Here is an 18,234-nt window from a genome sequence, read left to right as displayed (position 1 = left end):
GGATGCCAGTGGAGGTGAACAAGTCTTCCTTTGGTACCCCTATTTTCCCCATTAACCTGCTGAAGATAGTTTTTTTTCTGAAGCTGTTAGTTGTTGCTGGTTATTAGCATACTGAGGGTATCCATCACATTGTTGAGTTGTAAGCGAATGTACAAGGTACTGTAAATCATTTTTGACTGCAAAGCTAACTACCAGGTTATAGCACGGCGACTATGAAAAGGTGTTATGAATGTATTCCTGCTCATTTAAGTGACACATGACTGTGGTGCTTTCTGTGGACAGGTGCAGGATGCCTACTTTTCACATCTGCTTTACTGCTATCAGAGTTGTATCACTGCTAACATATCTTTGGCGCTGATATGCTACTTCCTCTGTTACTGGATCCACTAATTCTGCACCTTGAGGTTACAGCTTTGAGCCCCACTAATTCTGCACCTTGAGGTTGCAGCTTTGAGCTCCTGAGGTTAGGTTTGATGCAATAGTAGGCAGGGCTTGATTTTGATGAAAAGTCATCTACACTGGCCTCAATCTGGAAAGCCCACCTAACAATGACAACATGCATGGCATGATGAGGAAAATTGCTTCTTCATGGGTTATGAATCCTGTTTCAACAGACTCTTCAGGTACTAACAGATTTTCTTCATACAGAGTCTTAAAAATGGTACCATTAGAGTGATGGACACCATATAATCTACTAACATGAGAAACTTTGTTGTGTGAGCATTTACTTCTGGGATTACTACAGGAAAAAAATCCCTTAGGAATTTTACTTTTTTGGTAGATAGGAAGACCTTGTTCAAACTTTGTCAAATAAGGCTCCAAGAAAGACTCTCCTCCAAAATTTCAACTGTTCTGAAAATCAAATACAGAAAACTGGAATTCATTAAAACATAATATCTATTTTAATGCTTTAAAAGAATCAACACCTCTTTAACACCATTAGTAGTTACAGAAAAGTATTAAATAGAAAGGCACTTAATTCTTCGACCAATTAACATCTACAGAACCCAAACATTTTCTAATAACCTGCTTCACTCTTTACAGGGCAGAAGAGATACCGAAGCCTATACTGGCAACCAAAGAGTATATGACTTTGAAGCTCATTCTTTGACATGGCAGTAGTCTACTGCAACACACACACACACACACACACACACACACACACACACACACACACACACACACACACACACACACACACACACACAATCACTCCCTCCCACAAAATACATATGCCTATGGGCACTTTAGAAGAATGCCAATCAACTTATTCTGCACATCTTTGGGATGTGAGAGGAAGCCAGAGCACTTTGAGAAAACCTATGCAGAAATATGGAGGGTATGCAGACTCCAAACAGGCACCCCAACCAATAATTAAACTAGAGATTCTCTCTTTCTGTAAGGTGGCAACCCTACTTGCCATACCACTGTGCCACCTATTTTACAAATGTGTGCAAATGTATGTATACATATACACACAAGATGCTTATCCATACACTCAATAAACCACACATAATTTCATTACGACTACAAGATGGAAAAATAAATGAAAAACTAGTGGCACTGGAGTTAAAATGACAGCACTGATATCTGTTTTTAGTTCTACAGTTCTCCCTCAATAACTGTACACATACTCACTTTTGACTGACACAAGTGGGTAGGGGAGTGTCCCTTGAATGGCCTGAGAAGCCAGGAATGCAGCAGCTTCGTCTGTTGTAGAGAAACAGTCCCCAGATTGCTGGGTGCAGAGACGATTGTCAAGTTCCAGATATACCTCTGATCTGCAGCAAAGAAAAAGAAGCAAAACAACAATCAGTACCCTCACAAGATTCTGAAGGAAGAGGAGGGTAAATGCAAACTGCGACTTGACACCCTAGGTCATTAAAATGCATCTCCACTGACAAGAAAATGATTATTCCAAGACCAGATCCCTGAAAATTAAAAGCAAAAACCTTAGACAAAGAAACTCAAAATACCACATATCCTTGTGTTATTCAAATGCAAAGGAATTCTAGAACTCATTCATTGTACATGCTTTGTCTAAATGCATTTTGCTGTCAAAAAAATTTGATAGTTCAAAAATCACATTCATGTCATTATATTGACCTCCTGAATATTAAGTGCCATAACACCTAGAGTCAGAAGATCAAATCTGAAATTTAAAAACAGTTGTTTTTGCTGGAGGGCAGGACCCCCCCCTGTGCCCCCTACACTCCCTGATAATTATTTACACTATCTCTGAGAGTGCAGTACAGTGGGGAAAGGGCCAATTTCCTGATTCCCATTATACTGCAATCACACAATAAAGGGTCCCAGTTGGTAGGGAAAGGGCTAATTCCCTGATTCCCATTATACTGCAATCACACAATACAGGGTCCCAGTTGTTCCCATACTTCAAGATTTCCAACATCGACATATAGGATTTGATGTTTTGATACCTGACATTTCTGTCCGTCAAGCTGTTATCATGAACCTTTAAAAATCAGTGCCGTTTCTGAAACCACAGACTCAAGTTTGCGAGTTCTAAAATCAAAAATGTGAGACTGAAGGCGTGAGTGGGTGGGGGGCAAGTGTGAAAATTATCAAACATTAAAAGTGTTGCTGCAGGGTGGCAAGATCCCCTGTATCTAACTACACAATTGCTACTTATACATACTAAAACTCTTGGATTGTTATACTTTGGAGAAAGGGGAACCATCCAAAATAAAGTAATACATTTCCTCTTAATCAACCTTAACATTTGGCAATTCAAAGCAGTGGACTTATTCAATGAACTTTCAACAGGAAACACAATCTCCTCCTTCAGTTTGCACATGAGTTGTGCAAAATCATCTATCAGTACAGACCTACAAATTCTAGCACTCCTTTCCTGTTTCACAGTTTTCGACTCTCCAGTTATTTCAGATCTTCCCTAAAAGGCTCCATTATATCTTCCTGCTTTTCTCCAAGTGCTTTGGTGTTAAATGCAGACAGGTTTTTTTAATGCTAGAATCACCTCTAAAGCACATTCAGACCTGAGCACGACTGATACCACATAAGGACAGAAGGGGAAGATTGTTTTAAGGAGGGGGTACACCTCACTTGAGTCAAGGATGCCCCAAACACAGAAAATGTGAATGGTGAAAGGGAAACACTACTACAAAAGTGATCTACTCAAACATCTATTATTATATTAAGTTCTTAAACAACTGTATTGTGTTCTTCGTTTAGATCATTGTTTCAGTAGTCCAAACTATTGGGATAGTGACTGTGTCAAATTTTCTAGGAAATAATTTAATCCGCAAGATGGAGCTATTGTCTTTTTGAGTAATCTCAAATGTAAAACCCCTTTGAGGAAATGTTTAAGTGGCTACAAACATGTCACTAGTGAATTCAAAAGGATGCAGGCTGAAATGTTTGACAGTTACACTTTAATGGAAGGAAATGCAAATCATGAAACAATGAATTACAGAATCAGGGACAATGGTGCAGAGTGGAGATCCTTACTTTGTTTTGTGGCATCAGAGAGAAAACCTATTTTGTGTGGCTTTCTTAGTGGTAGGTTAAAGTATATCAAGCACACCCTCCAATGGTGCAGTATGGAGATCCTTACTTCTTTTTGTGGCATCAGAGAGAGAACCTATTTTGTGTGGCTCTCTTAGTGATAGGTTAAAGTATATCAAGCACATCTTCCATAAACTGATGCCTGAAGGACTAAGCTGTCAAGGTCTCCAGATCTGGATGTATGAGAGATCTCTTGTTCTGGGACAGGAGGTCCACCTGTAGAGGTGGCATACGCTGTTCTTCCTGAACATCTAAAGACTGGAGAAATTAAAGTTAATTAATTACTACAGACCTGAACTAGTAATTCTGTTCTCTTCTCTATTAGGACTAAGACTGACAAGATTTAACCCTAGCGAACAAAAACCTTCCCAGGCTACCCAGCACCTCCCCTTTTCCCACAAATCTGCGGCAAGGGATCCCTCTACTGATCTCTGAAGTCCACACAAGGTGCAGCAGAACTGCAGCCATATGTGGAAAGAAACACTAAAAGCATAAGATCTGTCAGGTCTAGGATTAGTGGAAGGAAGGAGAGTTTGGTAAAGAGAACAGAACTGCCAATCAAGCTCTACCATTGCAGCAAGTATGCAATGTTCATAGTTTAGGGTTTCATTCTCTTTAGAATTAGGATGTAATCCCAGGTGAAAACTCTTGGGTGGATCACCCTGAAAGGGGCAAATGAAAATCTTGACCTAGATATTACATCCAGCTCATACTGTCTTACAAAAGTATTCGCCAACGTCCACTTAGCCATTGTATTATCATCATTTACAGATGCATTTTTGATAAATGCCTGTAAAGTATAATCATAGCTCTCAATGAATGTACTTTGAGTACCTCTGGCAGTTGTTTGTTATTTTTATCACAACAAAACCAAACAGTCAGACAGCCATTTACACAGTGATAATTGTGACATTTTTTGCCCAGAAACGTTTTAGAATATGAAGGAAACAATGGGCAATCTTTACAAAATACTTGGTTCTGTCCAAATAAAATAATCTGCCTGTGAACATCCATACAATGTAACATTTTTTTTTTTTTTTTTTACAGGAATGATTTGGAAAGAATAATAGTAGTTCAATAGACTGATTTAGGTTAGTTTCCATTGCTACCATTGGGATGAAATAAAGAGTACTTCTCATGAACATACTACTATTGTGGAATACTGTACAAGACACATCAACAAGAAACAAGGTCTTCCAGGACAGACGCTTTAGGTCTGCTGAGAACACAGGCTAAAAAGGAAACAGGTTTTGTAGAAAAAAATATACACCCCAAGGTGGTAGAGGATCCATGCCTGGAGTGCACAAAAGAAAAGTGTCTTTAAAAAATATGTGCAGACTTTTTAGGAAAGCCAATAAGAGATGCAACTCTTTCATGAAAATTTAATATGGCCAACAAAAGAACCTTTTTGGCAAACACATGAACCTTTAATGGATGAAGTCGAGTTGAAAATGATGGACAGATGCTAAAGTACAGCTGGAACTGGGGTTATGAAGAAACCAATACCCCAGCTCACTGATCAAATACTAAAACAACTGCATTTATTTTAGTATGTTTTTCTTGTGCCAGGTTGCTGGGAAGAGGAAATGGGTTTGGATCACTCAGTCTGGACAAGCAGGGTTTCAAGCAATCCTCAGAATTCGAAAAACCATGCAGTAAGATGAGGGCAATGCGAGTCCAGGTGAGGCTTGCTGGATGAGTGAATAAGATGTGCCCTGGATGCCATCAGATACAGATGCCTGTTCAAGCAATAAAGCCATAAAAGTGGAAAACAGACTTATTGGGGCCACAATGGAGCTATTAGAATGACTTTGGCCTTGAACGTTTTGATTTCCTACAGTAATTTGGGAGTAAATAAAAATGGGGAAAAGCTTTTTTTCCAAGAAACATCTTTATTAAATTATCACTTATGACATAGGCAATCGTACATTTATTTAAATGAAAACAAACCATACTGACATAATCTTAGTTGCAAGCATTTTACATCACAAACCATACTGACATAATTTTAGTTGCAAACATTATACATCACTTATAATCTACCCAATCACTGTCAGTCAAATATTACATAGGTCATTCAAATCCTGACTTCTTTTAAGCCTCATTCCTCCCTTGTATGTATTGTTCCCACAATTCCCATTTTTTCCTTTGCAATTTCCTCCTCTACCCTTCTCTAGAGTTGCCAATTCCAGTTGTTTCATCTCTGTTACTATATTCACTACTTCGAGTACAGTTGATTTAGACTTTGATTTCCATTTTCTAGTAATCGCTTTTTTGGCAGCAACCATAATTAGACTCAGCAAGGCCTTACTATGTCTAGGCAATCCTGATTCTGTATCATAACTCAGAAAAATTATTTCCTTAGTTACAGCAATTTGCTCACCCAGTATCTCTGACAGACTAGACCGCAGGAAATCTTTAGTCTGTCAACTCATCACACTAACAGATAATACTTTTCCAATTCCCTCCTTCTTCCTATAATACCTACAACATTTGCTGTCTACCTAAGGAAACATTCTCTGGAGTCTACTTGGGGTATACAAATATATATGTAAACATTTCCAGGCAAAAATCCTAAGTCTTCTAGATTTTGTTGCATATCTGGGATACATACATATACCCCCATAAGTTTCTTAGTGAATTGCTATTCCAATCTCTCTTACCAATCCTTTCTAACCTCCTCTGATTGATTCTTACAGTTATCATGCAATATTTTATATGCTCTATTAATTATTACTTTTTAATGGCAACTTCTGTTCTAGAGTCTACTAAAAACTCTACCAGTGCTGGTCTTTCATTTGGGAGCCTCCTATTTATTTTTCTTTGTCTACACTCTGATATCAATCCTTGATAGAGAAGGCAGTTTCTAACCTGCAGTCCAGAAATTTTTTTGGTGTCTTCCCATTCTGTTACCCTTCCCTCTCTAGTTATTTGCTCCCAATACCTTGGTTCCTTTGCCAATTTTCTCCAATAAATTCCAGCACTCTCTCCTGTTGTCTGTATCCCTAATTGCAGTCATCCCTATCGGCAGAATCTCCTTTCCCACACTGGCTTAGTTCTTAGAATATTTTCTGCTACTTTACGAAATATAATATTCTATATGATTACTGTTATTCTCCTTAAAGGTATGCATCCAAAATCCCAATCTCTCCTTGTTTTTTGAGCTTCCCTCCTGTTTCATCTTCATCCTTTTCCAATCTGAATTATAGGTTTCTGCTTGTACTATGCATAACAGTCTCAACTGTGTAGCTCTGAAATACCCCTTTAAATTGGGTAATCACAATCAGCCTTGTTCTATTGGAAGAATCACCTGACCCACTTGACTCTTGCCATCTTCCCCTTCCAGATAAAATCCTTCAGCTTTGTTATCCACAACTTCTCCTCTGATTGATAAAACTATGTCTGACCTGTGTATAAGACTAAAGGGACTAAAAACATTTTAACTGCTTAAATCTTACTATCCATATCCATAAAACAGATGTATTAAGATCAAAGAAAGAAAAAGACTGCAGAAGGTCAATAAAACCCCAAAAGTCAGAAGTCTGATAAAACAAATGAACACAGTAATTAGGACTGTCCATAGAGATCCATGCGATATAACAGAAGTAAGCAGGCTATACCACTGTGCAGCAAAATTAATAACTGATAAAGTTCTACCACAAGAACACAGGGTAGTGAAGGAAAGGAAGGGAGAAATTGAATACCATCATGGAAGTATCGAATAGAGAAAACTATAAAGCAATTAAGACAAGAAGTGTCACTGTTAGAAGACTATAGAAGAGGGAACAGATCAACAAAAATACTAAGAAAGATAGACGTGATAAAAGCAATGTGCAGTATAAGAACAGACCAGGATCTATCATACACAATCACAAATAAACTAAAAATTTCAGCACAGACAGAAAAACCTAGAAGATATGCAGATAAATATAAAGTAAAAGCACAAAATAAGCAATTTATTAATGACCAAAAAAAGTTTTATAGAGAATTGGGAAACAACATAAAAGACACGGAAAGACCGCCAAAAAAAGAAGAAATAGATACATTTTGGAGAAGTATCTACGAAGATCTTATGGAACATAATAAAGCTGCTAAATGGACAGAAGTAAAAGAAAGAGTAAGAAGTTTAAATGTACAGGATATGAAATGGGATGAAGTAACAGCTAGAGAGATTGAAATAAAGTTAAGAAAAGTCTCTAATTGGAAAACCCCAGGCCCAGATGCAGTATCTAACTTTTAGTTAAAAGTAGTAACATCTTTGCACAGAGATTTAGCCATGAGTAAGAGATATTTATATGTGCACCCTGAACAGACACCAACCTGGCTAACATAAAAAACAATGTTCCTACTTAAGAGTGAACCTGCAAGCTACCCTTAAAATTATAGACCAATGACTTACCTTCCGACAACGTACAAACTATACATGGGAACTGATGCTGAGAGAGTCTATAGTCATTTAGAAAAAAACCTCAATTACGGCAATAGAACATAAAAGAAAGTCATATGGAACAAAGGATATTTGTTGTTAAATAAAGTCATAGTGGAGAAGTGTAAAAAGGGGAAGAATTTAAGCATGGCATGGAATGACTACAAAAAAGCATTTGATAGTATCCTGCATTCATGGATAAGAGAGTGCTTAAAAATGTATAAGATACACCATACACTGACTGACTACATTGCAGTGACCATGAAACAGTGGCAGACCACTTTGCAATTAAGCCATGATAAAGGACAAATTATTAGCCCAGGGATAAAAATTCAAAGGGGGATATACCAGGCTGACTCTGTCACCGCTGCTATTCTGACTTGCCCTTAACCCATCATGCTGTCTACTTAACAGCTTAGGCTATGGTATAATATGGCTCCTAGAAAACAACAAAGTGTAAAGACTTATCATCTCTTTGTTGATGATTTAAAACTGTATAGCTCATCAGATGAGGAACTGAAAGCACAACTGCAAATTGTCAAAACTTTTTTAGATGATATGTCATTTGGTCTTCACAAATGTGCAAAAGCAACCATTAAAGCAGGAAAACTGCATCACCAAGAAAACATCAGTTTAGGACAAGAGTGTGATATAAAAAAACTTGAACAAGAGGAAGTGTACAAATATTTGGGAATTGATGAAGGATCAACAATAAAACATGAAGAAATGCGAATAAAACTTAGCAAGGGGTACTTTAGAATACTTAAATTAATCCTGAAAACAGCACTCAAATCTAGGAACAAAATCCAAGCTATAAACCAATTTGCGCTTCCTGTCCTAAGTTACAGTTTTGGAGTGACTGACTGGCCCCAAAATGTGTTGGGCAGATTAGACAGTAAAACAAGATGCTTCATGCTCATCGAATGATTTATAAAAATCAATGCATACCAAGATTATATACTGCCCGTATTGAAGGAGGGATGGGCCTCCTTGAAATTGATTACATGCATAGATCTGCATTGTGGGACTCCACACACATCTGCTGACCTCACAAGAACCAAACGTAGTGAAAGTTTTGAAACATGAGGAGAATAAATCTAGGATGACTTCTCTGCTTAAGCTAGCAGAAGCATATCGGCATCAAGCAGGAATGGAAATCAAACCAAAAGCCGATAAAAACTAGGCAGCAACTGAATGTGCCAAAACACAAAAGAAAGAATATAAGGTAAAGGATCAGATGAGAAGGCAAGAAATGTGGAATATGCATAAATATAGTTGCAAGTATAGAAAACTTTTGGAAGAACTTCATGTTGATCAGGAATGAATGCAGGAATGTTAAGGAGAGGCGAATTCAAACCAAGAGATGAAAGGTTAATATTGGTGGGACAAGATAGTGGGTTATGTACACGCTGGTTTACAATGTCCATTGAACATGTGGGAGAAACAGACAAATGTAGGTTTTGCAAAACAGAATTGAAACAGTTGCACACCTTGTTAATGGTTGTGACATGCTAATGGCAGAAGGACTGCATACTGAAAGGCATAATAATGTGGCGAGACAGCTGCACTGGGGATTGTGCAAACATTACGGTACTGAAGTGGTTGAAAAACACTGGAAACATAAGCCACAAAGCATCATAGAAAATGATGAAGTCTACATCACATGGGATCATCCAATACCAACAGTTCAAAAGATAGATGCTACAAAACTGGATGTAGTGGTCCAAGAAAAGAAGACAAAAGTAGCATTGATCATTGAAATCACCACACCCAGTGACTACAGTGTCCTGCGCAGAGAGAGAGACAAAGTCATAAAATCCTCAGGATTTGCAAGTAGAAATGAGAGCAATATGGAAGAAAAACACTCAGATAGTTCCAAAAAAGTAGTAGCAATGGGTCTTATAAAAAAGAGTCTACAATCATATTTAGATATGCTACCAATACATGTAACTCTGTATGAATTACAGAAGGAGTCATTACTTGGCACATTGCGAGTGCTGTGAAGAGCACGTTTGGCTGACAGAGAGTGAAACAATACTAATTTCATGAACTTAATCGTACTTTGACTTTGAAATGGGGTTCATTTCTGTCATGGTATTAGAAACCCAAATGATTTGGAGAAATTAAAAAGGCAGAAATTTCTCAGTTTTTGTATGACCTTTTGTTTAGTCTCTTCCCACATATCCTCAGCTGCCACACTGGAATAATTTTTAATCCATACTCCTAAATACTTAATTTTATCATTTCCCCATAAATATGGATATTGCTGAACAAATGTGTATATGGGTACATAATTCACTTTTATTGCCTTTGTATTAATGTCATTAATTTTGTATCCTGAAAAGATCTGAAACTGTCTCAAAATGTTCCACACCACTGTAATGTCCATTTCTGGTTTTATCAGGTCTAATATAATATCATCTGCAAATAGAGCCAGCTTTTTTTGACTACCATACCAATTATATCCTTGAATTTCTGAGTACCTTATTTTCTTTTCCAATGGTTCTAAATATAATGCAAATAACAAAGGGGAAATATGACACCCCTGCTTGAATCCTCTGCTCAAGCAGAAATTATCAGAGAGGAACCTGCCCACCTTAATTTTTGCCTCCAATCCCTTATATATCCTCCTAATCAACCTTATAATTTTATCAGGGAATGCAAATGCTTCTATTGCTCTGCTCATAAAGTCTCAGCTTACTCTGTCCAGTGCTTTCTCTGCATCAAGACCCACTAACAACAGTGGTATTTTCTTACACTCTGTTTCCTTCTGGAACATCAGTGTTCTGCTAATGTTCTCCAATTTTTGCCTCCCCTCCACAAAACCACACTGATCCATAGCTACCAATTTTTGGCATCACTTTTGCCATTCTTTTAGCCAATATAAACATAAACCCTCTATAGTCACGGCTTAGTATTGAAATGGGCTTGTATGAAGCTGGATCTGATGGCTCTTTCCCCTCTTTAGGTATTACAGCTACCACTGCTTTCTTCCAGGATGCTGACACTTCTCCTCCTACTAAAATACTGTTAAACAAAATCTTCCAGATCTTTATCAGTTTTTTCCTTCCTAGCTTCCAAACTTCCACAGGAATACCACCTACTCCTGGGCACTTTAAATAATAATAAATGTAAATGTATTTTTTCTTTTTTAAGAGAGTTATACGTGCTGTCACTTCCCTGGCTGTGTTTCTGCTTTGGTATCTTGCACATTACACAGTTTTGATTTTTGGTACATTACCGAGCAGTTAACTCCCAAGGGTTTTTGTGTTTTTTGAGGTAATTCTTGTTACTTCTTAACCATATCTCCCTTTCTTTTATTTCCATCCTATTTTTAAACTCCACTTACATTTTATCCCACTCCTTAGTTATATTTTCAGAAGAAATTTCTATCTTCTCTAATAGCTCCTGAATAATTTCCATTACCCATTCCTTAAATTCATCTCTTTTCAATAGATAGGTGGGAAAGAGACAGTGTCTCATATTTATTTCATTACTACCCTGTGTTTTTATTTTAGTTATTATTGGTGCATGATCTAAAATAGTTATTGGGTGCATTCCAAGGCCTTCAATTAAATGCACATGATCCTGTGAAATGTAAATTCTGCCTAGCCTAGCAAAGTTTTTGTATCTTTGGGAATAATATGTAAATTCACTCCAAACTCCTAGTATTGAATTCACATCTTCCATGCCAAATATTTTCATAAATGTCTTCAAAAGTCTACCCTCCTGTGTTATACTTTCCCTTCTGAGCCCCCCAGACACATCTTCACTGTTGCAAATCACATTCCATCCCCACCTATAAGTAATATTCCTTGCTGAAAGCTGATTACTTCTCCCAGAATTTCCTTAAGTTGCATTATAGCAGTTTTAGGTGGAATATAAATACATGCCAGTGTAATCTTTCTCCCTTGACAATAGTCCCTTAGTACTACAAATCTACCATTATCTGTTTTTACCCTCTTCTATCACACTCTGGGGCAGAGGTGAGATGAAAGAGAAGAGACCAGAACTGACTCTTATCCAAATGTTCAGGAACCTCAGAGACTCCTTTGATATTTTATATATGTAGATAGACATCTTGGAGAGCCAAAGACCATCCAAAAGGCTCTTCTGGAATGCAAATGGTTTAGGCCACTATCATCTAATATGAGATTGAGGTCCTTTGTATTTTTGGGAACTAAAAAAAAAAAAAACTTGGACTAAAAGCTTAGCCTTTGTTGATCTGGCAGGACCTACCAGATGGCTCTTTTTAATAAAAGGTGTAATACTTTTTGGACACAGCTCTTTGATGGAGGGGGAGAACATTGGGAAGGGTAGAGACTGCAGTCTGGGAAGGATACAGAACAGACTTTGGATACAATTGCCCTCATCCATTTGATCTGTGTGATGGCCACCCATGAGGATAACTGAAGAGATAGATGGCCTGCAGTGGCTTCAGAGACATTAGTGACAATTTTTCTTTGTACTATTTCATAGGTTCACAATTATTTCAAAGCAATTTAGTCTTATGACCATATACACTTTATCAACCCTAAGACCATATCCTCTCTCTCAAAGAGGGTTAAACCAGTCAATCCCAGTGTAAATTTCCTGGGATACATGCAATCATCCAAGTTCCATTTGAAGGATACTAATGAATTGCATTGTTTAACTTGCAGGGGAAGTCCATTCCAGAGATCAGGGAGGTGCTACATGATAAACAAATGAGGTTCATCTGTTGGTGAAGTTTTTAGGTCCTTATTTCTGGTGTTAGCTGAAGTATTATATTTGCAGAGATACAGGAGATAAAGGATAACTTGACTTCCCAAGGTGTGGTAGGCTAGGCACATGTCTCGCCTCAAAGTTTGTAAGATACTGATTTGAAAGGACAGTGTTTCTAGCCCCTCCTGGTAGCTCAAGCTTTAGCCTTGCGGTCTTCTTGGTTAGAAAACTTTGTGGCCTTTTTAGCTGCTTGACAGGTCTAATGAGGTAAATCTGGAAGGGGGTGTTGTACCCAATAACTGGCCTAATCAAAGCTGAATATAAGGGAATAACCTGCTTAGATCTGGATAAAATTCCCTTGGTGATTATTCATGCTATAAAGAAGGATTTCATGATTGCTGTCACATAAGATTAAATACAGGGAGTTATCAACCGAAGTTAAAAGCTTGCTAAATATATTTTCATTTTCTAGTGGTATGCTGGCAATACAGTAGGCTGAGGGGATGGGTTGTTTACGAAGTGCAATGATACTACATTTTTTAGCATTTAATTTTATCCTATTTTTAGTAAACCAAAAGTCTGAGGAAGAGTTCTTGCTGAAGAGTGCAGGTATCACACGGTAACTTAACAATAACTCCCAGTTTACAACAGACTGCAAACTTAGTATGCCAGAGATCCTGGTTCCCTGTATGAAGACCAGAAAAGTAAACAGCAGAAAAGAGGGGTCCCAGCACTGAGTCCTATGGTATTCTACTGGTCACCTTCACACTTTCGGATGAGATGCATGCAATTCGTACTGTATGGGTTCAGTCTTTTAGCTGGTTTAGTATGAACAGCACCACTCTGGAATCCATTTATAAATCATTTACCTTCCTTATAATGCCAGCATGCGGTATGGTGTTGAATGTCTTGGCCAGGTCTAGATATACTGTCAAATGTCTTTGTGATTTTAACTCTTTTGGGCCTATTGCACCATTCTTGTGTTTGTCCTGCTTGTGTCTGCAGTGTGAGTAGTGTAACTAGATTCTCCTTTTCATGCTTGCAGCCCCTATAGATGCTCTGTACAACAAACATTACTATCTGCTTTGGTTCAGCAGTTAAAGATGCACAATCATGAATGGTATGTTTTATGATTGTGCACCTTTAACTGTATGTAAAAACAGTAAATTCCCATTTGTTAAAATGAAGTAAAATGGAGGTTATTTGTTACTTTATAAAGTGAACATCTGGCTGATTCCCAAGTGCCCAAGCTGTGACAATAGGAGGTATTGCCAGCACAGCTAGCTGGAATTTTGTAAATACTTACATGTCATTTGCGAATAATCACACTGATTTATACAAGATGCGTATGTTACAAATATATTAGAACTGTATGTCATGTGTATACCAAACTGATTTGTGCAGATGCTTGTGTTATAGAGGTATATGTAAAGTGCTTGTGTTTTTTTAATTTCCCCATAGTGTGCTTTACTGGACAGAACAGAAATGTACACGCACTAGTTATTTATTTTATTTTATTTATTTTACATTTGTTAACTAGGTAGAGTCTGGCTGGGCAAGTAGCCCGTTTTCAGCGTAGACCCGAGGGGATAAGTTCCATAACAATAGTACAAAAAGATTACAAAAAATTTTAAAAGATTTACAAGCAATATACAAAAAGTCAGTTGCCAACAATCACAATTTACAAAAAGGGAATGTAAAACAGAAAACATTACATTTCTTAAGCCTTACTACAGACAGTAATATGAAACTCATTATATATATAACTAAGTTATATATAACTAAGTATATATAATATACTATATAGCATATATAATATACTATACAACTAGTATATCTAGTATATATAATATAGTATATAGTATTTGTGTGTGTGTGTGTGTGTATATATATATATATATATATATATATATATATATATATATATATACGATATATAACTAAGTTCGCAGAAGATTGCAAGTTGGGAGCCATAATTAACTCCCCAAGTGATGTTGACATCATACAGAAAGGCCTCACTGAGACCAATAGCCAGTGTCAGAACCATGGCCTTAAGCTCAATGCCAGAAAAAGTGTTGTCATCCCCTTTGGGAAAAACCCGGTTCCCATGAATTACCACATCGATGGTAGTCCACTAAACACAGAAGGCATCATAACAGATCTGGAAACAAAGGCTGACAGCAACCTCTCTTTTGACCACCACATTACCCCTGTGGTCAGAAAGTCCTTCTATGTGGCACATCTCATTACTAAGGGTTTTGCATCCAGGAAGAAAGAGGTCATTGTCTCCCTCTACTCTTCCCTCATTAGGGCCAGTCATGGAGTACAATGCCCCATTTGGCATGTGCCTTACTAGACACCTACAACTGGAGAGGCCGCAACAATACCTCACAAAGAGGAACTTGGGCCTCAAACACTTGTCCGATATGGACAGACTCAAAAAACTCCAACTATTCTGTCTCATATCTCCTACTTAGAGGTGATCTCTGCTTGACTTACAAAGCCATGTCTGACTCAACTCTGTTAGAAATGCTACATCTAAAGAAATCACAATCCCTCTGCACTACATGCTCCAGAGACCTCAACTTCATTACCACAATTAACAGAACAAGCTGGAGGAACAGGTTCATAAGCCACAGACTGCCCATGCTAGGAATAGACTTCCCATACATGTCAAGCTGAGTGCCTCACTGGCCGTCTTCAACAGAAATCTTGATGAGTGGATGGGAAATAGAAAATAAATTCACCCTGGGGATCATTCCAGTGGCATAACTTGACAAAGGCACTGGGAACTAAGACCGGGTGGGATGATGTCAGGGTAATCTCCTATGGGCTACGCTTGTAAAGGCTCCAGGGCCATTAGCCTAGTACACACCTATGAACCTAAAAAACATTGTGGTATTTTCATTTGGTAGAAGACAAGTAGACAGCAGAATAGAAAACATTTGATCGAAGGCATGAGAAATTAGCCAGGAGTATTACAGGAGTATAGCCATTGTTGAGTAAGGTATTTCTTTAGGAGTTTTTTGGAGCTATGACGATCTGTGTTTTAAGACATTCTGGGATAATATGTTCTACTGTTTGGCTACTTTGAAGGAGAAGAGAGAGTCACCAAAGTAATTATGGGACCTTGTAACCTTGAGTATAACTTTATCGGATGATCGAAGGGTCCTGGGGTTGATATTTAGCTACACTAGGTTGGACAGTGCAGGGCAGTTTTCAGGTTTGTGGATAATGGAGTGGGCAGTGGTGAGCTGATTGAGCAATAAAAGACAGGGAAATTCAAGCCAGTATATTTTTTTTTTGAAGAACAAGGCAATGATGGGTCCTGTTGGGTATATTAGCAGCACATTTTGCTATTTTGTTACAGCAGGAATCAAGTAGATGTAAATCAGACTTGTGCAGGTTAGTAAAAAGTTGAGAAGAGTAGATTTGCTAGTCTGGCATTTTGAGTATGGTAAGGTTTGACCCTGTATAGAGCACCAAGTTTGATGTGAACTTTCTTAATTGTGAGTGATATGTGTTTATTGCAGGTTAGGAGATTGTTGTCTACTGTGATACCAAGTAGTTTTGTTTGGTTAACTGGTCCTATTATAGTGCCATTAGTGGAGCAGATAGAAAGAAGATGTGGTTTTGCTTTGGATTTCCTGTTAGATAAGATCATTAATTTTGTTTTGTTTGGGTTTAGGATGAGTTGAAGTTCATTTAGGTAATTTTCAATATCTAGAAATGACTTCTGCAATTTATCTTGGAGTTCTTGGGGTGGGGGAGCAGAGCAAATAAGAGTAGCGTCTTCAGCATACTGAATGGTAGAATCAATTTTAGTGGCAATGTTTAGACTATTTGTGAATATAATAAAAATGAGAGGGCCAAGAATGGAACCCTGAGGAACCCCAACAGAGACTAGGAGGAGTGTGGAGAGTTTATTATCCCATTTAGTTTCCTGTTGTCGATTAGTAAGGTAGCTAAAGAACCAGTTGAGAGCTCTAGAGTTGAGGTTGAAGGAAGTTTAGAGTGTTGAGTAGTAGTTGGTGGGATACCATATCAAAAGCTTTGGACATATCAAGGAATATAGTAGAGTCTAGCTGTCCATTGTTTTTGAGGAGGTTGATGTAGTTAGTGAAACTTATGAGGGTTGTTTTTGAAGAGGTTGATGTAGTTAGTGAAACTTATGAGGGTTGTGTAGGTACTGTGTTTTGGGCGGAAGCCGTGCTGTGAACTAGATAAGAGGTTAGTTGTAGTGAGGTGGTCTAGGAGCTGATTATGGATACATTTCTCTAATATTTTGGCTAGGAGTGAGAGAATGGCTATGAGCCGATAATTAGAGAGATCTTTACATGGGCCTCCCTTGTGGAGGGGGATGATATGGGATATTTTCCATAGTATGGGGACATATTGTTCTGTGATGGAATGAGTGATTAGGATAGACATGGGATAGGCGATGGAGCTTGCAGCAGTTTTTAAGAAGTCATTAGGGAGTTGGTCAGCTGCTAGACAAGTAGGTTTTTGTTTTGATAGGAGTTTTTTGATATAAAAGGTTTGTATGGGTTTAAAAGAAAAGTAGATGGGTTTAGAGTTAGTAGAGGTAGGCAATGTAAGGGGTTAGTTAGATTTGTTGTTGCTTAAAAGTGAGGTGATAGCTGTGATGAAATGAGAGTTAAATTGAGACGCTATACATTCAGTGCTATTTGTTGTTGCTGGTGCAGGGGTAGAGGTTTTGCCAGGGTTGAGGAGGTAGTTAAGGTTTTGCCAAGATTTTTGTGGGTTATTTATGTGTTTTTGCTGACTAGCTAGAAAATAAGATTTTTTTTTGTCAGATAATATTTGCCTCTTAGTTGTTTGCAAGAGGTGATGTTTTCTGAGGTTTTGGAGGTTTGATAAGCAGTCCATACTCTATCCCTTTATTTAATAAAGGATTTAGCATCTTTGGTTACCCAAGGTAGGTTTTTGGCTTTGGAGCATTTTTTTCTTGTTGCAGCAAGGTTATTAAGGATGTTGAGGAAGGTATCATTAAAATATTGTACAGCTTGGTCAAGGTGGAGTGATTTTAGAGGTGACCAGATGCAGTTTTGAAGTAAGGAATTTAAGATGGTAGGGAAAAAATTATTTTGCTGCATATGTGTTTGAAAATTACATTACAGGGAGAGTGAATGTGTCTCCTTAAAAGAAAGGTAGGGGAGTGATCACTGAGAGAATCGGAGAGGCACCCGGCCTGGCAGGCAAAGTTGGGCTTATTGGTTAGTATCCAGTCTAGAATAGATTCTTTTTTAGTGTGTTTATCGATTCTAGTGAGAAAGGTTATAGTTTGGGTGAAAATGAATACATTGATAAAACTATAGGGGTTGTCAGATGAGCAGGATAGCCAGTCCAAGTTGAAATCACCTAGAACTATAGTTTCTTGGCTGAAAGTAGAGGATGCCCAAGACAGAAGACTTTCAATGGTAGGCAGATTATTTCCTGCTGGTAGTAGGAGGCAATAATTATGATGGTTTTATGTATATTTACTTCAAATCGGGTAGTTAGAATTTCTGCTTCTGATAGATCTGGTGGAGTACAGATTA

General features: G+C 37.8%; 1 protein-coding gene across 1 annotated transcript in view; it reads right to left on the bottom strand.

Annotated features, from left to right (window-relative positions):
* The window catches only part of LOC122813421 (neurogenic locus notch homolog protein 2-like), a 1,182,542-nt gene that overhangs the window by 41,967 nt on the left and 1,122,341 nt on the right, over positions 1-18,234 (bottom strand). The window contains exon 27 of the mRNA XM_044085736.1: positions 1,639-1,781. Coding sequence (XP_043941671.1) covers positions 1,639-1,781 — 143 coding nt within the window. The remainder of the gene's footprint in view (positions 1-1,638; positions 1,782-18,234) is intronic.

Source organism: Protopterus annectens, chromosome 10.part0 (genome assembly GCF_019279795.1).
Source record: "Protopterus annectens isolate FY-2018-M chromosome 10.part0, PAN1.0, whole genome shotgun sequence".
NCBI classification, from domain to species: domain Eukaryota; kingdom Metazoa; phylum Chordata; order Ceratodontiformes; family Protopteridae; genus Protopterus; species Protopterus annectens.
The sequence above is the reverse complement of the archived record's forward strand: the minus strand, read 5'-3'. Positions and strand labels throughout refer to the sequence as shown.